The sequence below is a fragment of the Aulonocara sp. 'chitande type north' Nkhata Bay genome, linkage group LG12 (assembly GCF_057382095.1).
Source record: "Aulonocara sp. 'chitande type north' Nkhata Bay isolate Kocher_YH1m ecotype deep benthic linkage group LG12, A_spYH_male_GT1.1, whole genome shotgun sequence".
NCBI classification, from domain to species: domain Eukaryota; kingdom Metazoa; phylum Chordata; class Actinopteri; order Cichliformes; family Cichlidae; genus Aulonocara; species Aulonocara sp. 'chitande type north' Nkhata Bay.
Window position 1 is genome coordinate 26,810,419 of NC_141355.1, and position 24,603 is coordinate 26,835,021.

Genomic DNA, 24,603 nt, shown 5'->3' on the forward strand with positions numbered 1-24,603 from the left:
TGCACGCCAGCTTGTATTTTATTTTACACACAATTGCATCTGAACAGCAAATGTCTCTGTAAAAATTATTAAGGTTTCATGTTTTCTGGTTGAAATATCTGACAAGCCCACCTGCTTCAAAACACCTGAAGTTGAGAAAAATAGACAAGTCTACATTACGGCAGAGGTTGATAGTAAAATAATGGCTCATCATCTTCATTATTAAAAAAAAAAAAAAGACAAAACATATTCAACACTGGAAGCCTCATCTACGAACTTTTTTTTCCGTTTCATGTCACAGCACAATTTAAAACAACTCCATACATATTTGTTCTACGATAAATGAATACTCACTTGACCTATAGGACATTGGTTTTCATTCATTACATTTCAGTGAGACACAGGCATGCCTTTCAGCTTATCAATCATATTCAAGTTACAGTTGGATAATATGTAGTCGTTCAACCAAATAATAAATGGTGTCGCATATTCCACTGTTGTTCCTTCACCAATGAAGCAGGCGGGAGAGGTCTGGAGCTGATATAAAAAGTTGCAATGTTTCATATTATATATTGTGATTCTTGAATTACTGCTTGTTTCCACTTAACTGCACACCGATTGCTACTTTTAACATCTACTGTTATAGTGTCGAGAGCCAAAACACTGGAAATTGTCTCACGGTTCAAATATTTGACCTTTCTTATTTATTTCCCAGAAAATCTGATTCAAAAGAGTTTTTGCATCATTTCTTTTAAAAATAATAGTAAAGTTGGAAAAAACAAAATAATATCAATATTTTTAAAGCAATTTTCAAACTGATGATTGCGTAAAAGACTCGCGTAAGTAAAAAAAAAAAAATTAATAACTTAAATGTGTAATAGGTAACAATGCAATTTTCTTCATTCCTTCTAAGAGCACGAAAATAACAGTGTAAAGGGACTTCTGTTAATCAAATTTAGTTAATAATACAGAGGTAAATATTTGACAGCTGCATGCTGATTGCCAAGAAAACATTGGCTGAACCAGGTATGTTTTTTAAAAGCTTATTTGACCCATTTCAGGCTGTTAAATAACCTGATGTTTATCACAGAGAAATGAAGTGACAAACCAAAAACACATCTCTGAGGCCAGTGGAAGCTCCTCTAAATTTGCTGCATAGGCTTCAGGTTGGGAGACACCTAGAAAAAATTAGACAGAGGACAAGTAGAAGTTTCATGTTTAATAAACCCAAGTCCAAAAACACTTCATAGTGCTAGTAGCCTAACTGTTACATTACTCACCTCAAAATCTGTGCCAGTGCATCCCTTGATATCTTCGGGAGTAAGTCCCTCCCATATTTCTACCAGGGTCAGACCTTTTGTCTTATCGACATCAAACACAGCCTGGCAAAAAAAACGAGAGAAAGAGGATAGAAATGAGCGAGAGGAATAAGGGGGGTAAGGGAAAAAGATGGGACATTTAGAGGGAGAGAGATGAGAGAGGGTGATGAGACAAACACAAAACAGGCAGAATGAGCACTTCTGTGATAGACAGGTTTGAGCCTTATGGCGTCCGGTCACTGGGTCACAGTCAAGGATGTGGGGTCCTCATTTATCAAAAAGGACCCAGAAGAGACAACCTCCAGAAAAACACATCAGTGCCACAGGCAGAGGGCCAGAGTACCACTTTAGTGTCATCCATTCAACAGATGACAAAATAGCTGCAATTATTGGTGACACATCTAGGAAAGGCCTCAGAGAGCGGTCCTCAGCTATCTGAAGCTGGACTACTACAAAGCAGTAAGCAGTTTTATTTTAATTGGTGCATCATTTTTAACAGATTACTGTGTTATTGATTAAAATATGAATTTTGCTATAACGTTCAAAATAGTGGTTGCTGTGATGATTTTACATTGTACTTATGCACACTTGTCTACATTTAGGAATTTGTGAATGTGCACTTTGAGAATTTGTGAATAGACACATAAAAATTGATAAACAGACTCCAGGCTTCGAAACAAGCCAACACAATTTGCGCACACAGTGCACTCATAAATGAGGCCCTTGGAGATGTCAATATCTGATTGTAATGAAATACAGTAACAGCCAAAGGCATTGGCCCTGCAAAACAGAACCGAAAATAACCATGTTAAATCCCATCAAACTTACATGCCGAAGGGAAAAATACAGTAAATGTGAATATTTAAAGAAAATTTGACTAATGTTCTGTCTACCGAAAAGTAGCCAAAAGAAGACCCATTAATAGCTTTCCTTCTTTTATAAGCCAAAACCCTTTTCACACATGCACTGTAGCCAAGTTTCCAGACACTGCTCATAACAGGTGCATGCCACAAAGCTAATGAGAGTGGACATTAGCCAGTCTTTAACCTTCCAGCAAGCACAAGTCTGGATGATGTCGGATTACTGTGATGTGTAAGATCTCACCACTAGGTATCAATAGATTGTAGTCAAGTGAATTCTGTTTTCTTACCCCTCCTGTTCATCTGTCAGACAAATATGTGTCCATGTCTAAAACACATGTTAAACTTTGTCAAAGTAGTCTGATAGAAGTCTATGAGTCAATAAAAATCACTTATATCCTATAAGAGCGATACTCAGGTGAGTTGTTGAGGATATCCTGAACTTTTTTGTTGTTATTGAAAGTGGATCTAACATAGTTGGACTTGGACACTTTGTGCATAAACTCTCATTCTATATTTGGATGTATTCAAACTGGTTACTAGAAGTGAAGTGTGATTTTAAGGACCCTCAAGCCTACATAATAATAGCTTCTAACCAGGTAGTAATTTTACTTAGCAGGTTCATTGTCAGATATCTGGAGATGGAAAAGTCGAATGTCTAATCTGCTGACCAAAAGTATGACAATCAGGAATAAATCAGCATATTTATGTTTGTGTTAAAGACCTGACTTCGTTTCTGGACATGAGGTTTGAGTTTGGGAGGAACAGGTGGAAATGAGGTCGGAGAGAAAAGAATGGTGGAGGAGGCAAATTAAGAAGAGAAGAAAGACATAAATAGAGAGAAAGAGATGTACAAATGCTAAATGGTACAGTTAAAAAGAGCTATTTATAAGGTCTACCACATATGTGGCCGTATGTAGCCCATCTACATGTTTTTAAGATGGTGAGGCAACATGGTGGCTTCCACAATCTGGCGCCCACTCCTGTGTATTTTTAATAGATTAATTTATTCGTTTATGAGAAGGCATTGGTTTGTTGGAAGATATAATTACACACTAAACAATGTATATTAATGAGTAAATTTTTTTTAATTAAACAACCTAACAAAAACATATTACTGTTCTTGCTATTCTATTCTTAAGCTTTTAGGCTAACTTCATATACTTGTGCATTCTTTTGTGTGTACTACAAGCTATTTTATAAAATGTGTCAAATTTGTCTTTTCAAATTGAATGTGACATTATCGTCAGTTAGCAGACTGCAACTTCTCAACACATGTCTAAGATGACAGCTTAAGTAGGGGTTCGTACTGTACCGTTTATATGATAGCTATTAAAAACTGATGCAGGGCAAAATGCCATTATCCTATGCCACTATTTATGCAAACAACGCAAAAATACTTTATATAGACACGCACACTCTTCGAGGCTGGCCCTGTTACTTCCCTAAGCAGGGCCTGACAGACTAAGTCATATTCACATTCAGGCTAAGCCTGTCAGGACTCTCAGCTCATTAGAACTATACACACAGTAACAGGGCAGGAGGAAGATATCTCACTCCAGTATTAGCAAGACAGATGGAATGTCACAAGGAACAGGGGTCTATGGATAACACAGACACTGACATGTATCTCTAATTGTGACACATGTCGCTAGTGATTAGGGCAAATTAAAAAATTGTCAAAATGTGCCAAAGGGTATATTAAAAGATGCAGCACTAATGTACTCGTATGATAGGTGCTGTGCTATGTCAATGTGAAACTCCCTGTTTGCTTTACAATGCAAAAAAGCTTGCCACATAATGGCTTGGGTAAGCACATTTTAAAATGAACTAGGAGCTGATTTCATTTATAATAGCCACACTATACTAATGAATAACCAACCGTGCCTCCATTTGCAAAGCAGCCTTTTGTTATAAAAATGTTGAGTCACCTTTCTTCACAGTCTTCAAAGCCAGCACCATCATTAACCAGATTGATGCAAGTTAGTCATTAAGAAGCCGGTAGTCTTCCCCATGTGCTGTCTGGCGAGACGTGGGCTGAATGTCATGCAACAACACTAAGGCACACTCTCTCGGTCAGCTTAACGTTTTAGACAAATACAAGAGAAAAGGAGGAGAAATTAGCACCTGACCTTCCAACAAATAAACAACAGCTTATCCAGCATCCTGTCAATATACTGCAGCAATTACAAGAAGTAGCTTTTGAGATGTTTTCAGACAAAAGCTCACAGGAGGACCATAAAAGAATTTCAATTTGGTTGCTGAAAAATAATTGCCATCACTGGTATTGCTGTCATTAGGTAATGCCAAAGGTAATGATTTTATGCTCCCATTAAATGATTGAATAATTCAGGAGTCATTGTGTTTCATTGGTAAATGAATGGGCAATTATTGTTTTTTTACTTCCTCATTTTTAAAGAAGGATTTAACTGATAAGATGAGAAAAATACTCAAAGCTAGTGTGGAGACCTTTGTCATGGCAGCATATAAAGCAACAGTGGGAACAGAGGTGATAAGAATTACTCACACAAAATCATTGCAATAAACTCCTGTAAGTCAACTAACTGTTAAATGAAGCAAAGTAGTAAAGAGTGAAGAAGTGGCAACATGGGGTACAAAAATGATTCCAGCAGCAGAGACACAGCTTGAGGCAATCGATTTCCTACCACACTTAGCTTTAAATCATAACATCACTATTTAGGACAACACTTGAATTGCTATCCCTCCTGGACATGTTGAGCCAAGGAGGATGCTGTGTTTGTGTGAATATATGTGCTAGGTCAGCATGTGTCTGTGCGCGGAGTGTATTTGGTTTTAAAGGTTTTAGTTTCTGCTCTTATTTTAAAAACAATTTGGAGCAGAATCATGCATGAAAAGAAATCAATGGACAATAAAGTACAGATGAGCATTATCGGCTTTATTAAAGATACTATGCATTACTTATGTCCATATCTTCTATCGCCTCTTGTGATCGTCAGATTTTCTTACAGTCCACAAACAGGATTATAAAATCTTCTGGGCTAAAAAAAAAAAAGAAAAGAAAAGAAAGAAAGTCCACCTTTTTACTGGTTGGATGCGGTATTTAATTTACCCAACCAATGGTTACAGCTTACATTCAGGTCTGTAAGTATTTGGACAGTGATATAATATATAATTTTGCAAATTCTGAGTAAACTGCAGAATTTACTTCACAGGGTTTAAAAAATATTTTATGAACTATTTAGGAATAGTCCTCCAGACATTGGAGTGACAATCAGTTTCATGGCCAGTTCTCTCCTTAGATAAACACTCTTGAGGATGTAGGTGCATCATTTTCTCTAATGCAAACTCTAATGCATTTTCTCTCAAGCAATGCTTCCATAAATATGAATAGAGAAGATTTATGACAAGTTGCACAATCACAAGCAGGAAGGCCAGATTAGACTTTACCAATAAATATCGAAGAGAGTCTGCACAGTTCTGAAAAAACAAATAAATCTTTGAAGAGATTAAATTTAGATTATCTCACACCATTCTGGTAGGAAGAGAAAAGTATTCAGAGGGTTAGGAACAGCTCATGATCTGAAGCTGTCAAACATTATCTGTCAATTATAGTGGAGGCAATGTTATGGCATGAGCATGTATGGCTGCCAGTGGAAGCGTTAGTTGGTGAGGTGAATGCTGACAGAAGTAGCGGGATGAATTCTGAAGTGCACAGGGCTATATTCTCTGCTCACATTCAGCCAAATGCTCCATAACCCATAGCCCTGGTGATTCACAGGCAGTGTTGGGGAGTAACGGAATACAGGTACCGCCGTTACGTATTTAAAATACAAAATATGAGTAACTGTATTCCGTTACAGTTACCGTTTTAAAAGGTGGTATTTAGAATACAGTTACTTTGTTGAAATACAGTGGGGCAAAAAAGTATTTAGTCAGCCACCGATTGTGCAAGTTCCCCCGCTTAAAATGATGACAGAGGTCAGTAATTTGCACCAGAGGTACACTTCAACTGTGAGAGACAGAATGTGAAAAAAAAATCCATGAATTCACATGGTAGGATTTGTAAAGAATTTATTCGTAAATTAGGGTGGAAAATAAGTATTTGGTCACCTCAAACAAGGAAAATCTCTGGCTCTCACAGACCTGTAACGTCTTCTGTAAGAAGCTTTTCTGTCCCCCACTCGTTACCTGTATGAATGGCACCTGTTTGAACTCATCTGTATAAAAGACACCTGTCCACAGCCTCAAACAGTCAGACTCCAAACGCCGCCATGGCCAAGACCAAAGAGCTTTCGAAGGACACCAGGAAAAGTATTGTAGACCTGCACCAGACTGGGAAGAGTGAATCTACAATAGGCAAGCAGCTTGGTGTGAAAAAAATTAACCTAGGGAGCAATCATCAGAAAATGGAAGACATACAAGACCACTGATAATCTCCCTCGATCTGGGGCTCCACGCAAGATCTCATCCCGTGGGGTCAAAATGATCATGAGAACGGTGAGCAAAGATCCCAGAACCACACGGGGGGACCTGGTGAATGACCTGCAGAGAGCTGGGACCAAAGTAACAAAGGTCACCATCAGTAACACACTACAACGGCAGGGAATCAAATCCCGCAGTGCCAGACGTGTTCCGCTGCTGAAGCCAGTGCATGTCCAGGCCCGTCTGAAGTTTGCCAGAGAGCACATGGATGATACAGCAGAGGATTGGGAGAATGTCATGTGGTCAGATGAAACCAAAGTAGAACTTTTTGGTATAAACTCAACTCGTCGTGTTTGGAGGAAGAAGAATACTGAGTTGCATCCCAAGAACACCATACCTACTGTGAAGCATGGGGGTGGAAAGATCATGCTATGGGGCTGTTTTTCTGCCAAGGGGACAGGACGACTGATCCGTGTTAAGGACAGAATGAATGGGGCCATGTATCGTGAGATTTTGAGCCAAAACCTCCTTCCATCAGTGAGAACTTTGAAGATGAAACGAGGCTGGGTCTTCCAACATGACAATGATCCAAAACACACCGCCCGGGCAACAAAGGAGTGGCTCCGCAAGAAGCATTTGAAAGTCCTGGAGTGGCCTAGCCAGTCTCCAGACCTCAACCCCATAGAAAATCTGTGGCGGGAGTTGAAAGTCCGTGTTGCTCGGCGACAGCCCCAAAACATCACTGCTCTCGAGAAGATCTGCATGGAGGAATGGGCCAAAATACCAGCTACTGTGTGTGCAAACCTGGTAAAGACCTATAGTAAACGTTTGACCTCTGTTATTGCCAACAAAGGTTATGTTACAAAGTATTGAGTTGTATTTTTGTTATTGACCAAATACTTATTTTCCACCCTGATTTACGAATAAATTCTTGACAAATCCTACCATGTGGATTCATGGATTTTTTTTTCACATTCTGTCTCTCACAGTTGAAGTGTACCTCTGGTGCAAATTACTGACCTCTGTCATCATTTTAGGTGGGGGAACTTGCACAATCGGTGGCTGACTAAATACTTTTTTGCCCCACTGTAAATGGATTACACGGCGGTACTTTCCTGTTTCATATTGTGGCGGGTCAGGACTGTTTGGTTTTGTTTGACAGCTACGTTCTGTTGTTCCAGGCGGCAGCGTTACGGTTGCCATGGTTACAGGGTGACGCTCTCTCTCTCTCTGTGTTTCCTGGGTGAGACAGAGCTTTTTGTTGTTGTTGTTGTTGTTGTGCTAAGCTAACAGGCAGAATGCTACAGGTATAGCTCTAAAGAATGTAGCCTCATGGGCAGTGTAGTCCGTGCTGCAGGGAGAATGGACTGCCACACTCTATATGTTTCTGTGAGCGCGAGGAGGGAGAAAAAGGCGAGTGGAAAAGTCGGAGCTGTCACCGAGCAGAAACGGGAGCTGGAAGCATGTAAATATAATAATAACCACTGCAGCCAAGAAGAGTGCCTGACGAGCCCAGTTGTAAGTAAGCTATTAAGACTCGACTTACGCTGTGTTCGTGTTTATCTCCGAAACAATAAGTTCCGTTGGAGCAGCCTTTCAACGCCTCTCTTTGCCTCTCGCAAGCAAAGCTGACCCAGACAACAAAGTAAAACTATTTTTCGGCTACGAGCCGACAGGGACCCCGCCGTATTAGTCAGAGGTTCCTTTACTACGGTTCGGAGCCGTGGACCTTCAGTAATAGTAATAAATCACACAACAATAGTACAAATATGTAGTTGTAAAAAGCATGATAATATATTAGGTAATCCAAAGTATTCAGAATACGTTACACTCACTGAGTAACGTAACGGAATACGTTACAGAATACATTTTGGGGCATGTATTCTGTAATCTGTAATGGAATACATTTTAAAAGTAACCTTCCCAACACTGTTCACAGGGTAAATGCAATATGACCCGAACCTAAAAGAGGATAGAGAGACCCACAAACAAGTAGCAACAGAAAGAGGCGGCAGTAAAGGTCTAGAATTTGTTGAAGTTGACAAGTTCTAGACTTCAGGAAGTCGTCAGCTGTGAAAGTTTTTATACAAGTACTATATTAAAAACAATCCTTATATTTATAATTATATTAATTTTTTGAAATATCTTTGAGTCTCTAAACATGAGGAACTACATATACAATTGGTGTTTGCTGTTTTTAACCATTGTTATTATTATGGAGAACAATGGCAGCAGAGCAGACTATTGACCTACTTTTACAACTATTGCTGGTGAAATTATAACTTGTGAAAAAGCAAGTTTGATTATGCTGAAAATTACACCAGGAAGAAGAAACTGGTCTGGAAGACTACCAGGCATGATAGCATAACTGATCTGGTTGATCTTCTCTGCTCTGTGTGTGGTGGAGTAAAACAGGTGCATAAATAGATGCACATAAACTCACACACTTAGACTAAAACAGAGAGCAGAGGAGAAAACTAGTGCTGATGCAAATAAAAAAGTTCTATTGCTGGAAGTAAAATAAATAAAATCCCTGTTGTGTATCTTCTCTCCCTTCACCAATATTCCCGAAGATAAGAGATAGAACTGTTGCATCTATATAGTTCTCTCTACGGCACACAGTATGTGTTAGGGCAGGTGGATGGTGATACATCAACCATGTGCAATGCTAAAAGTTTTTATCCCAGATACATGGGAAAAGCAAAAGAACCAACAACAGCACAAATATAAATTAGGTCTACATTCCTGGATGTTTCAAATATTTTTTTAAACTGCTCCCAACACAGCTAACAACTAGGCTCTGCCTAATGCAGTACCATGCTGAAGCCTTCACAAGCATCTTCTAACTTGTAGCTAAGGAAGGACACCAACATCAGTTGACAGGCACAGAATACTAGATAATTCCCAGAGTACGCAAATGTTATATTGCTCAAACTTGACCACACAACATGGACAAAATTAATGCATTTGATTCAAGAGGTTTCCTTTATCTGAAAGTCACACCAAGATCACATGTTCAAATTCAAATTCAAATTCAAATTTTATTTGTCACACACACACAACCATACACAGTATGACATGGGGGTGAAATGCTTGTAGCTGTAGAGATGGACCGATCCGATATTACGTATCGGTATCGGTCCGATACTGACCTAAATTACTGGATCGGATATCGGAGAGAAATAAAAAAAATGTAATCCCATCCATTAAATATCAAAAAAGCACCTCACAAAACTTGCGACACGGCGTAACTCTCCTCCTAACCGTAGCACGTCGGAGCAGTGTGCTCACGTGATAGAGCGGCTGTGTGTATTTGTAGCCTCGCTACCAATCCGGCATTTCATCTCCGAGGAAGTGATCCCAGAGAGAAGCAAAGCAAGTGTGTAAGTTCATCTCTGAATGTTTATAAAGCATTCCCGCGTTAAGCTGAACAACCGATATATGGAGCGACTGCCTCTTCTCTCCCCCTCCGTCTCCTGCTGCTACTTCAATCATGAAACTGATCAGTGATCAGCTGATCGGCTTTTCTATCGCGAGTCCATCGCTCTTGTTTGTTTATCTCCCACTTTGCACCAGAAAGAGGAAACCAGGGGCTGAATAACAGCAGCACATTTAACCTTGATAATCTGTTGTTAGAATTTATTAAATATTACTTTCTAGACCAGGATCCTTTTCTACGCAGCTGACGGCTGGTAACTGTGCAGGGGCGGATCTAGCAAAGTTTAGCCAGGGGGGCCGATAGGGCATGAACAGGGAGAAGGGGGCACAAAGGCATACTTTTCTTTCTTATTCTCATTAAAAATGTCTAGCTTTTAATAAATATTTATCTGAATCTTACACCCAAAGTTTTAATCTGATGTAAAATGAATAGAAGTCCATTACTGTATACAGCCTGTACATACTTATAGTTATAGAATATTCACAACATACTTCATACCGTGTACATTATAACATACCATAATAGACCCATTTCTGTAATATACTTACATATCTATACTATTGCTAATATATATTGTAATATATCTATATCACTAAAGCACTTCTGGATGGATGCAAACTGCATTTCATTGCCCTGTACCTGTGCATGTGCAATGACAATAAAGTTGAATTCTATTCTATTCTATTCCATTCTATTCTATTCTCTATAGTAACTATTAAGTCTAACATACCCTAGTAAGCTATAGTACTTTTTCCTTTGGGAAGGTACCATCTGTGCAGTCTGCAGTTCTGTTGAAGAAAGATGTTGAATCTATTTAATTATTCTTGAAAAATAATTGATTTCTGTGCATTTTTTCCCCCACACTGCATCGAATTAAAGTTGATCACGTCGATTAAGCATCATGAGGTGGTGGGTGGGGGGGTGGTTCCCTTTTTTCTTTTTTTCTTTTTTCTTTTTTGCTGGGAGTTTTAGAGCCCTATTAGTTAGGTTGCTTACTCTTTAAAATACCAGAATAGGGAGGATGGAGTAGGTTTAAGTTTATTAGATTGATCAGTATTGCTGAACTATGAAATATTTTGGGTGCAGTGCATTTTTTTTTTCATACAGATATAACAGAATAGCTTTAGTGTTTTTTTGGGGGTTTTTTTAATTTTTTATTTTTAACTTGAGTATGAACTTATACAAAAAGCAGCAAGATATTAAAAAACAGTTTTATTGATTAAAAAACACACTATATCGGATTCCTATCGGTATCAGCTGATATCCAAATTTATGATATCGGTATCGGACATAAAAAAGTGGTATTGTGCCATCTCTAGTATAGACATCCTTCAAGATGTACAAATACCACACCTTGCAATGTGGGACACATTTTAAGGTCACTTAAGACTGATGTTCATTTGGTAGTTGCAGCACCTCCATCCTCACATCATCACTAATCTCACCCTCTCACAATCTGTTAGCATGTAGGCATAAGGAAAGTTGAGTTACTTTGGTATTATTTGGTCCATAAAACATAAAAAAGGAAAATTATATATAAACTTTGCTTTCATGGTTTCAGCATGGCCAAAATGTTCCATGAAATAATAATAATAATAATGGATTGGATTTATATAGCGCTTTTCAAGGCACCCAAAGCGCTTTACAATACCACTATTCATTCACTCTCGCATTCACACACTGGTGGAGGCAAGCTACGGTTGTAGCCACAGCTGCCCTGGGGCAGACTGACAGAAGTGAGGCTGCCATATCGCGCCATCGGCCCCTCTGGCCAACACCAGAAATCTAGAGATGAGGCTTGTAGAAATCTATAACATGAAGTTACACACCTCATCTACTCTAGTCTGATCTTATCAATGTGAACTCAAACAAGCCAGACTGATTTTATTTTCTTCCGTCTCAAAAGAGACAATGACGTATATAAATGTGCTGATATATGTGTGTCAAATAGGAAGGAAGTTGAGCACTGGCTGCAATTTTGCTAAGAGGAATGGATGAATGCCACCATATATTGTTTTCTTTCATTCTATTTCTGAGAATATAATACAAGAGTACTTATGTACAGAGTGAAAGAGAGAGCGGCATAAGTTAAAATGAGGAGGATGAAAAGAAGGAGGTGGTACCAGGGCTAGTGGGTCAATACAAAGAGCTTTAACCTTTATAAATGTTGACAGAAATCTGCTTGCTGAGAAATGTTGTGCAATCACAACAGCAGCCAGTCGAGCAGAAAAGAACTGGGGGTGGAAGCACGGACACACTGTCTGACTTTGCCCCTGACAGGTCATGTTTTCAATGAACAACCTCTAAAGGCAGTAACCACCAGAGGGTAACACGGAACTGACCGGAGTACATGAGGACACAAACTGCATCAACACCAAGCTCTTCTACTTACTGGAATCCCTCACTGTGCTTTTCTTCCTCAACTGCCACAGACCTTTTTCCTACTCAGCATTTATGCCACTTCCTTTCTCCTTTTTACATTCCTTTGAACTGTCATCCGTTCCTAAATTCTGTGATATCTCTATCAGATAAGCAAACGTTTTCAAATCCTTTCATCACGCACACGCCAGAGAACATAAACTATAATTAACATAATCACGTAAGAACCAACACACTCAAAAGCAAGCTCAGAGACTTATACCTCAGCTCTAATGGAAGTTTGAAATCTACCCAAGAAAATATTCCAGAAAATGACAATGGCACAATGAAGTTAACCTTTGATCTTTTGAATGTGAAATTCCATGACAACATCATCTTATCCTATTAGACACTGTGTGTAATTTGGCATAATTGGCATATTAATTGAGAAATTAACTTAACCTTTGACCTCGCAATTTAAAATCAGTTCACATCTGAGTCCATGTGAACAATTGTGCCAAAATTAAAGAAATTCCCTCCAAATGTTTCTGAAACATCATGCTCAGGAGAGTAACGCTGACCGACAGATCGATGGGCATGCTAAAAACTAATGCTTCTGTCTCAGCCTGTCGCAATAAAAGGCTGCTGATGCAGCTCAATGGCTTCCACCATCAGTTGTAGAGACCAATAGGTTCTTTGGTGCATGAGTCTGTCAGTGGAACCTGAAGAGCCTACGGACAAGAACCAGATGTCTTTGTTCTGACTGTGTGCCACCCTTTAAGCATAAGACAGGGTGCAAAATATTCAGCTGCATCAAACATTAACAGACAAGGATGAAGATTAATTAAAGATTAATTGAATTTAAAGGGAAACCCAAGCCCAAGAATGAAAATCATAAAACCATAACAAATTAAATGTTTAAAAAAAAAAAAAAAAAAAAAAATCACGTGATTGCTTATGAAAATCAATAGACTGAATTAGGGTTAAATGAACAAATTCAATTTCCATCTACTAGTGTCACTCTCTTTTATCATAGCAATGTATCTGCTGCTTCTGTTTGCTCATTTTTGAATTGTGTTCTTGTGCTTAACAAATTCATTAAACTACCACCAAACGTAAGGTTTATGCCACAGCTGCCCTAAATTAACAGGAAGGTAATTACCCAAATCCTTTTTTATGATTCTGTAAAAGTTAATGATATCTTTAATGCTAAAAGATTAGTATTATTGTTATCCATGAACTTTCTAATTTACTGTTTTACAAAAAGCTTACAAAAAACAGTAAAGCACATAATTATTTTTTGATTGATATGCCAAATTACAACAATTTACTGAAAAGAAAAAAAAAGTTTTAGCGGTTAATGTTATGCTTGATTCATTTTTGACTTCTCACTGGAGTCTAGTGTGCCAGCTCAATTTTGGGTATAAAATGTGGATTCAGTTTCTTATAGGCCTAATATATAATAGTATAATTTAATTTTTTTTAAAAATAGGTTTTGGGTAACATTTGTGTTTTCTTGTTTTTATGTTAAGCACATTTTCCAAGATCATGCAACGCATATAGCTTGTGCTTTGCGGCACAGCTTTAGTCCTTTGGTATTAGTTAGTTAGTGTGTGTGTGTTAGTGTGATGTAATGCACAGTGTAGGCACTTGTGTTTTATTCGTTAAGGACTTCTGTGTACCCCTCGTTGTTACTAATACTAATTAGCTGTGGTAGAAAAGGAATTGAAATCACTGCCTGCCAAAATGATAATCACTTATCAATGGTGAATAGTTAAATTTCATCAACACTCAGCTTCTCCTGGGAGAAGATCTTCTAGTTTACGTGTGCTTTGTGGACTTTTGTGCATTATTATTTTTTTCATTATTGCTAATGACACAAAATGTGATTCCAACCTGTGTCTGCAACACTATTTACACATAGTACATTTCTGTTCAGTCAGACATTGTATTTGACATCAGTAGAGGTGGACCTTCTTTTTACTCTGAGTAACAAGCGTGGCGTTTACAGTTGTACCTCATGACATCATCTAACAAATAGATTCTGAAATAAATCTGTGTTCAGCTGCAGTCGAGCAGGGGATTTAGATGGATTTTTGTGGGTTGACCATTCTGTGGCATTAAAAAATGAATTTTACATTATTCTATTAACATTAAAATAAATTCAAATCACAGGTATCTAATTCATATAATGCAGTATATTCCAAAACCCCAATTTTTAGAAGATATACTAAAAAACTAGTTCTACAAAACACTCTCATGTCCCCCATGTAAATCCTTTCTAGGCCAGGAGTCCTGTTCAGTCATAGCTTACTCACTTGCACCGTCTATGTAGCAAACCTTAGTAAGCAGTCGAAGTTTATGACGAACAGCTCAATCATCCATTCATCTATCCATCCACTATTCACATTTGCATCCATGGAGGCACATCTGCATCTATTATGTACATATAGAAACAAAAAGATAAAAGTGCACCTTTTCTGTGATGATCCGATCCACACATTGTTTCCCTGTCAAAGGCAGGCTGCACTTGTCCAGTATCTTGTGTTTTCCTCCCTAAAAAGAACAGGACAACATCATTGCCTTCATTTAGTATCTGGATGTTTTTGGAAGGGATCTTTTATGTTGTACATATATGTGTATATTCAGTGTTTCAGCTGGGTATGTATATTGATCCTAAAGGACATCCAGCACAAATACAGTGTGTGCCTCAGTTTCTCCATCAGACATCTTCAAGGAAAAGGAGGGAGAGAGAAAGAAAGAAGGAGAGAGGGAGAGAAAGAGAGAGAGAAGCCTCCAACGATGTCTAAGAGGCATACATCACACACCCTCTCTCACTCTCCCACTCCCCTTCCCCATCATGAATGAAAGCAGCCTTCAGGGCAGTAAATTTATGCTCACCTGCTGCACCATCTGGTCTTTAGCTGGGCGCCAGACAGAGTCCCATTAGCAAAAAACAGCATGCTTTTGTAAATGCAGAGTGTTACATTGCCCTTGCATCACATTGGTTTGGACTTTCTAAAAGTAAACCAATTCAGCTGGATTGCGTACTGCAAGTGTCAGAACCCCTGTGGGATTAGTCATCTCTTGCTGCAGTCCCGGTCTAACTATCAGCTCGTCTCAAAACACTAAGCCCAATTCTAGACTTGTATTTAAATTAACTGAAGATGAGCAAACAGGAGGTGGATTGTGTGCCTCACTAGAATGAGCCAGCCCTCTCTAGTAAAAGGATATTAAGCAATCCATTAGCAGAATTATCCTTAATCAGCCCTAGCACTCACATTCATTACTGTAGGAAGCAGATACAAGTAACGCTGGTGAAGATATAAACACGGGAAAAGGACGCTGTTAATTTAATTTCACTCACAGAAAGGAAACAAGTCTCTTGAGTGACTCGTAAAGGCAATGTTAGCTAGAAAAACCACAATAAGAGTTCATGCTAACACACCCTTAAGGCCTCAATGGTCGCTTCTATCACCTCCGCAACCTCGTCTCACAGTCACTTTAAGCCACTGCAGTATTCTCCTGAATGATAGGTGTCGCCACTCGGACAATATCGCCACATAAGCGCTGATATAGGAGGAAAATAAGTCAAAACCAGAAGTCAAGGGGGGGGGTTGCAAGTTTTTAAACTGTTAAACTGTTCTCCCTCTGTATATCTGTATATCGCTGAGCTTAAATTGGCGGTAAAAAGTGTCACGATCATACACTCGTGTCTTCAATCCAGCTCCTACTGCCAAAACGCAACACGCCAAGTTACACAAATCTAGAGGTGCACAGGCGGCTGACAAACCACAAAGATTGTGTCACACGACACGCGATTTGACTTAAAAATCACTGCGTGACACAGCGAGCATATTGGCCCAACTACATGTTTACACACCTTAGCTGAATGCTCCATGGTGACCACCACCTTAGTTCCAGCGCTTGCCACCAAATCCATGGCTCCTCCCATTCCTTTCACCATCTTACCCTGAGAATAGAAGAGAAACAAACAGACTTTAGTTATTCCATCTAATCTTGGACAAAATGATATTTTCACTTGACTGATTTTTCACAACATTAGCTAGAGAGTATAGTACAAAATTATAGTCGGTCTAATCCCTAGTTAGGATTACCAAAACATTTTACATTTAAGCTTAATTGACAATAGACCATAAAACAGCTACACATACGTTGAAAAAAAAAGAAAAAAAGGGAGAGAGAGAAAGACCATTTAGCTACATTTATCTATAGGATCACACCAGTTAGTGGCACCAATGTGTTTTATGCTGCATTCCATTTGAAGTGGGAAGCCAGAAACCCTTGATTCTGAGTTTGAAGTTTCAAATTCAAAAAAGCCCCGCAAACCCTGACTTTACAATTCAAGATGGCAGAAACTGAGAAGTAAAACCTGCAATCTGTACTACTACTGTTGTGTATTTGTGACTCTGTAAATAAGTCATAAACAAAGTACTAACACGCTCCATCTATAAATGTGCTGCATTGGTGTTTGTAAGTGCGAAAACCCTAACATTATAGTATATTGCTAGTGATGGATAAATGGCTCTACCTTCCAAGGGCGCAAAACAAAGCCTGTCTTTTCTTGCGTTCTTGACTACTACTATTGGAACGCATACCTGACTTCCAACGTAAAAGTAATGCAGCATTAGAGAAAAAGAAACAAAAGAAAAAGAAACACCAGCAGAGTACTCCAAGCCACCTTTTCTGATAGTCCCACCTACGGCATGTGTGTCCCCAGAACTCCATTTTGTATAGACTGAATCACAAAGTAAAAATAATTCTACCTTTAATAATGATGCTTCACATTTATTGAGAAAACCCAAACAAGTGCCACAAGAAAACATTGACCATTTCTTAAGCCTTTTCAGTCACGGCATAAGTAACGTTGAAAGCAGTATCAATCTGTTGAAGTGACAGCATTTTAAAATTCAGACACGGGTCACATTTATGTTAATGTTTCTAACAGTTTCATTCACACATTGCCATTTACTGACGCAATGAGTTCTTGGTATAATGCAGTGCAGATCTCTGCTGGGGAACCACGCCAAAATCTAAGGTCTGAAACCTCTAGTCACAGGCTGGTGTGCAGGTTACCTAACAAACCTCTGCCTGAGGACTGCAAATTCCATACCTGGGTTTAGAGTTGGAGGTCTGACACGTGCAGAGAACTAAGGGGCAGAGAAGGGATTAAGTATTTTAGGATTTTGCACAAGATAAAGGATTCCAGTGTGACCCTTTGAAGATATATAGGGGCTAGTTGTGCTGTAGTAATGTACTGAAAGACAGAGCAACAACAGGATTACAATGTTCTGAAGTCAGAACCAGCATAAGAATTATTCTGGTGCAGTGAATGGAGGATTCTCTCAAGACAGAATGTCTCATTAGTAGTACAGGTAAAGACTTGTGCTGTTAAAATAATTCAGCCATAACTGCTCATGACCGGTCTGTTATTTTCAACAGAAAAACACAATGACAACTGCAAGGAATGTAAGCAATGCAGAGAGCAGGAAGAAAAAACATTCTGCATTAGAACTGCACTAAACATAACTGAATGATTCTGTGCAGGAATCCAGTGTACTGAAGCTTTGTCATGTCACAATGGATATTTTCTTCAATAACAAATAAAACCAAAACCGTTTTCTTTTCTTTCTTTTTTTTTTTTTTAAAAGGTGGGAAAGAAAAATGCTAAAAAAAGGAATCTGAGATCCGCCAGCCGGGGAAAAAAAAACTGTCTTCAAGTTAAACATTGGCCACAATAAGGAAGGTTTCCGAATAAGGAAGGTTGATGTGCACATATGGCCGCAGGGTGACGGCTCAATAACTGAATTAGAATCCCATTTCCTCATCAATCATGTGTAGAGCGTGGTTTGCTTTTTGCTCAATAACCGGAGGGTATGTATGCCAAGGGTGACACATTGTAAGGATACTGTTTGCCTGTGGGAAAGGCCAGCTGGGGAGAGAAGATATTAACTGAGAACAGAAAGGAGGTTTGGGAGACAGGAGGTGGGTTAGAATATTGGATATTGAAGAGGCAGCATTTAATTTCATTTACTTGTTTGTCGTCCAATTGAAAGTGCCTGCTGTAACAGCATATCAATACCCTCAAATAAACTACCAATATCAGGTTTAATACAACTGTATCCATTTTGACTTTTAATCTCCAAACTGTCTCACCAGCTTTTTTCCTTCAGCGTTTTTATTTATTACACAGACACTTGAGATTAAACAGTGTTGTTTTTCATATAATCAATGTTAATGCACTTTATGACAGCCAGTGGGCTTAGGTGATGGGTACACAGGCCTAAGGGGATAAGACTGTCTGACCTGCTAAATGCAAAATGTGACCTTGTTGTATATAAATTGTGCAAGAAAATAAGATTTGATGTGGAAAATTAAAGAAAGGTTGATGCTCTGTTTGTCAGTGACCTATGTTGCTAGGAGGATTGGCATTTACTTCCCTCTCATTCACAGCTTTGCACGAGGTTATCTGAGCCTACTTTGATCTAAACTGCTGCATGCAGCAAAACTCAAAATTAACATGATCTGTAAGAGTGTAAAAAAAAAAAATCAAATTAATGGAGAGTTATGATGGGAAAAGCAAATCTATTCCACCCAGAAGGCTGTATTATCAAGGCATGTTGAACCTTGTGTCATGAGGCTGGCTCTTTTACTTACTTAGCACATTCACCATGTTAACAGGGGTCAGCCCAACCTTGTCTGGAACAGGTTTTCCTTAGAATTCAGTTAAAACTTGCCTCTGAAGTTCGACATTACATTAATATATATGCGTTAGGTTGACTTATGTTCCGGTAAACTGCCTAACCTTTGAGTGGCACTCGAATGTTGAACTCTCACAATAACTTGCCTCTCAATGTTAGACGTCTTAAAGACTTGTGTTTTGCAAAATCAACGCTATGAAGATGACAAAGCTACACACAGCATTGAGCCTCTGACCAGCAGATGCTGTAAAGCATACTTTCAGAACAACACCCATGGAAATATCCTCTTTTTAAGCAGCCAACAAGAGCAGAGTAATTTAGTCATTTAATTAACAAAGCTTTAATGATATTAACCTTGTTGGTCTGACTGAGGCTGGTTCCTTTTAAATTTCCTCACCACTCTTACTGTGTCCATTTGTCTGCTATAATCGTAGCACCACAGGGCCACTAGGACACTTAAAAGTATGTCAGGAAACAATTCAGTAGCAGAAACACACAAAAACACGAAACATCTCTCTTCTAAACAATGTTCAGCTCCCAAAAACCCTACAGCTGTACAACTGTATATAGAAGAGAACAACAAATTCTACATAAATGAACATAAGGAACAGACTGTGTTAGGTTTGAGATTTTTAGTAGTTCTACATTAATGGCCTAGTTCAACTGTAGATGTTATTCATCATATAAAATCCAGGCAAAATAAAAGCTACAGCAGCCAGTCAGCCTGGTTCCAAATAACACACAAGATCAGAATGTTAAATAACATGAATCTTCCTGATTGGATGTGTACAGTCATTGAGGTTGATAAAAAATTAAACAGCCAATCAAAACTGACAACTAATGTCACATGTAGGGTGATAACCAGAGACTGGTTTGAATCTAAATGTGTAAGAAAATAAAATAGACAGGAAACATGGAGAAAACCTGCCATTCATTTCCATTGCTGCATAATACTGTTTGCCCTATATGAACAAACTGACAACTCACTTGCAAGTAAGTTACAAATCTACCAGTAAGCACACATGCAGTATTTACTGTATAGTGTAGCTGAACCCGACATATTGATTTGTTTCATCCCTCAAAAGGTTTGTTGTGCGTTTCTCAAGTTACATTCAGCATGAAAAGTTTGAGAACTTCAATCCAACAACAGATGGCAGGTTATTTATCTTGTTCTTCCCAGTGCAGTGGGAACAGGCTTTACGGGAGTAGGTGGGCTAATTCATTCATTCATTTAATAATTTACTTAACAAAAGACCTGGTAAAAATATTCTAACACGAGATAGCACACAGACTCACGAAAACCATCTCACAACTATAACAATGAGTGATTAATGGTGGGGTGGAGGGTGTGGGGCTGCCGGGAGCAGTATAACTGGTGCAGAAACCTGATAAGACCTCTTAAGTTGAAGCTTTGCTAAGATGACACCTATCACAATATGTAAAAGCATAGACAATGACAGTCTATCTCACTAAACCACCGTTCAAAGTGAGCCCCAGGTGCCAGAGGACTAAGACTATTGCTGTTTAGACCAAGTATGGAACAGTTTGAAATGGCTATATATTCTATTCTAAAAAAAACTAAATAAAAAACAAAACGAAATATAATTTAATTGTACATGTAGAATGACAACAAAGGGCTATTGTATTCTATAACATTTTTACACTGTGATTTGCTGTACATTCAAAACTGTTGGTCCATCTCTCCAGGAACATGGGACAGCAGGGCATGGGACAACCTAGTACTTAATGTCATCTGTCCTGTGAAGACATTAGATTCTTCCCAAAACAGGTGTAAAAATATTACATAGTAATATTATTTTTCAACTTTGAATGATGAATTGAAAATTAATTTTAATTCTTTTTATTTTAACTCCTTATTTTTTCACTCTTTAAATGCCATTATGTTTAGATATCTCCACTGTTTTTTTATAGAAAAAAACAACAACAAATAATGTCTAAAAACTTTATTTCAAGGAGTGTTTGACTATTATTTTATTCTTTTTATTAGGCCCGGCATCAACGATTGGCAGCAACACTGATTTGAATGCATTCTTATTTTTTTCTACAGTGTCCGATATTTACAAAAACTCAACCCAACACCAACGGCTGTAAAAGTACTGCATAGTAATACTTTAAATGACAGTCTTTTAAAACTGCTTCAGCTTGAAATATAAATATAAAATATTAATTATAGCCTTTGGATTATAGCTGTATAAAGAAGAGGGACTCCAGCTGAGCTAGAGCACAGTTTGCAAATGTACAGACTGAGGTCTTTGAATCTAAGCTTCCCACATGGTGCTGCCAGCTCTTCTTTTTTTGTCCGTGCAAAAATCACTGCCCTTACATTTGCTGATGAGAGGGGCTCATCATAGCACCACCCTACAGATTTGAATTAATTAATTAATTTTTTGACCTGCAAAAACTGTCCAAAATGAGCACTGTGATGACCCACTCCACCCTGCCGTCCTTTTGGCCTCTTTGTGTGGCATGTCTCGTTTGCAGGCATTGGAGGGATGGAGTGGTTCATTCCCAATTAATGACACTGGCAACACCTGGGCCCGGTGTGCCAGTGCTCTATAAAAGCTTTCAGAGCTCAGTTGCTGGGTGGCGTTTTCCCCTGAGACATCCCTCTGGATTTTGCTTGCATTTGGTTTGGTTTTGCAAACAAACAAACTTTGCATACACAATCCTTCCAACCATGCACTCATCTACACCACTGATTGTACTGACTACACACGCCATGGTTTGTATAAGGTTTCTTTTTTTGGTTTTATTTATTTAAAATAAATAGATTTTGGACAATCCGGGTTTTTGCCATGGCTGTGTGATCCGGTTTGTGACAAGCATCCCTACATAAGCCTGCAGTTCCTCTGTGTCCATAAGCCACTAAGTGTTTCCCATGCAGGTTTGTGATGGCCACAATTTGCTGCAAGATTTCATCCATCAGCAGCAGTGCATAGCTAGTGGCAGGGTGTGTGTGTCCCAGGATCAAAACTCATCAGAACATGTATCTAGTGCCTAATGTAACTTTTTAGATACCATTTGTTACTTTTCAAATTCTATATTTATTAAGTTATGCAGGCTTGTTTGCACAACAAGGCTAAATAATTACATAAACTTTTCTGAATCTAAATAGTGGACTTTCGTAGAATTAAAAAATAAGCGTAGTGCAGGTCTATGATGATTTTTAGTGCTACTATCATCTAGTTTTTATAGTCTGTCTTGGTTAAGTCCCAAATACTCCTGATTTTGAACTGTTGTAGTCCTGTTTTAATTCCAGATCAGTTCTTGGTCTGGTTGAATTGGGGTTTAGTCCCTGTGTCTTGATACAGCCCTGACTTTGTTCTGCCTTGCTGCTTAATTAAAAAAGTAGTTTAAGGTGTCCTGCATATGTGATATATATATTTTTTTCTATATGAAGTCATTCTTTTTTGAACAAAACTCAAAACAGAGCCTAATAATCTTTCAGTCATTTCTACCCTCACTTAATTTCCTTTCGCTGCTCAGCTGTCACACAGTGGCTCAGCTATGCTACAATCCCTCCATATTGTGGCCAATCACATGCGAGGATATAGGATAATATCATTATGTGAAAAACCGAGAGGGTGAGAAACGCGACAGTCAAGTGGAGCATGCGTCTGTCCTCTCAGTAAGTGAGTGAGACAGTAGACAGTAGTGAGGAGGGCTGTGCGAAAGCAAAGACACATAAATATACCTGACACCCGTAAACGAAGCAGCATCTGGCTGCAGTTTAAAGACTTTTTTGTCTCGGTCTTGGTCTCGTCTTGGTCTCGGATTAGGCGGTCTTGACTACAAGTCTATAGAGAAGTTCACCCTGTGACTTCAACCATCTCCTCTCTTCTCTCACTTTCAGGTGAGTCCCCAGAGGAGGATGAGGCGCCATCTTTACACTCATAAATCGCCTCCTGTGTGCTGTAAAGTCTTGCATCTCCAAAACGCCTGTACTTCTAACAATGCAGTGCAACTGCATAGTCTACCTGAGGAAGAACCACATTAAATTCCAATTATTGTTTTATTTTATTTGCTGCTGAGATATCTTTGAAGATCTGAAAGGTTACTCATCATTTATTATTACTGAATTACTTTATAACACAGAGTGTGGCCTTCTAAGGGAAAAGACTTGAAGGTGAACATCACACACATGCACACACACACTCACACAATTATCCAACATCAATAGCTTCGCGCATTTATCATTTTAGCAGAAAACAGAAAAATGTAAAATTTTGGTACATGCCTTGGATAACAAAAAGAAGCGCCACCTGGGAGACAAATATAAAAACTAAAAACTGAGGGTTAGGTTATCTTAAAAGAATGAATTAGATGATGTCATGATAAATGTGTGATTAAAAAAATGCATTTTCAAAGATTTTCAATGGGGCATTTTTTGGCCTTAGGATAAAATGTGGAGGTTTTTGCATCGCTTAGGATTTTTCAGCTAATTTAAGGAACTGGGATGACAATTTTATAATAACATTTTTTTAAATGAATATCCTCTGGCAAATATGAGCCATACTAATTCAGCAAAGCCAAAATAGCATGAAAATAAAAAACGCAATGACACAAAAACCCCAGGATCATCTAAGGGCTAAGGCACGCTTGCATTTTTTTGTGTTGCCATGGCTACAGCATACAATTTTCTCATTTGTTGTGCGAGTGTTCGCTTTCTAGTCAGTGGCAGAAACACCACAGAAAATGACCCCCTTCACAATCCAAGAGTTCCCACTTACCAACTGGCTTCCTTTCTCTCCCTTCCAGTTCTCTGACAATCTCCACTGTCTGATACAAACGGCTCTCTATTTAATAACATAGCAACAGACTGCCACAAGCCTTCGTTACCCAGACAACTAATGACAAGAATCAGAGAGATGGAACTGACAGCAAGACAATGCACAGCGTGTTCAAAGCAACCGAAAAACACAACTGTTTACAGTGTATAATTGGTAAATATGCTCCAATCCACTATAAGTAATGCAATTTATTTCACTGTAAAGCTGAAATTTTAAGCAGAGAAGCCCAAGTAAAGTAAAACTTAAAAAATATATACACAAGAAGACACAGAGAGATTACAAATATCCATTAGGACATTTTTAACTTCAGTCATGTCTAAAAAGCGCTATACAAATGCAGGCCATTTATATGTCTAAGTTAAATTGTTGTTATAAATATATAAAAAAGAAAAATCTTCTTAAGCAGCTTCATTAAAGCTGCCACCAGATCTTATGAGCACTTAGGAGAGTAACTGCATTTTAATAGTAAGTAGTTTGTAATATTGCTGCACTTAGCTGCACTTATACTGAGCCTCTGGGGTTTTGGAATATATGTCTGAGGCAGCGGCTGTTTTCTCCATTTAAGCTCAACAATGATCAATTCTAATTCTGTTCTGTAAAATACAAACTTCAATGAACAAACAAAGGAAAGGATAAATCATAATCATAGGCTTTTAATAGACTCATAGTTAGTAACAAATAAAATGAATATTTTAAAAAAAATAGATAAAT

General features: G+C 38.4%; 1 protein-coding gene across 1 annotated transcript in view; it reads right to left on the bottom strand.

The window, feature by feature from the left end:
• Positions 1 to 24,603, bottom strand: part of oxct1a (3-oxoacid CoA transferase 1a) — a 53,645-nt gene continuing 29,042 nt past the window's right edge. Inside the window, exons 14-17 of the mRNA XM_086314692.1 lie at positions 16,243 to 16,332; positions 14,835 to 14,915; positions 1,260 to 1,361; positions 1 to 1,157 (exon numbers count right to left, since the gene is read on the bottom strand). Of these exons, the coding sequence (XP_086170818.1) occupies positions 1,122 to 1,157; positions 1,260 to 1,361; positions 14,835 to 14,915; positions 16,243 to 16,332 (309 nt within the window). The 3' untranslated portion in view covers positions 1 to 1,121. The remainder of the gene's footprint in view (positions 1,158 to 1,259; positions 1,362 to 14,834; positions 14,916 to 16,242; positions 16,333 to 24,603) is intronic.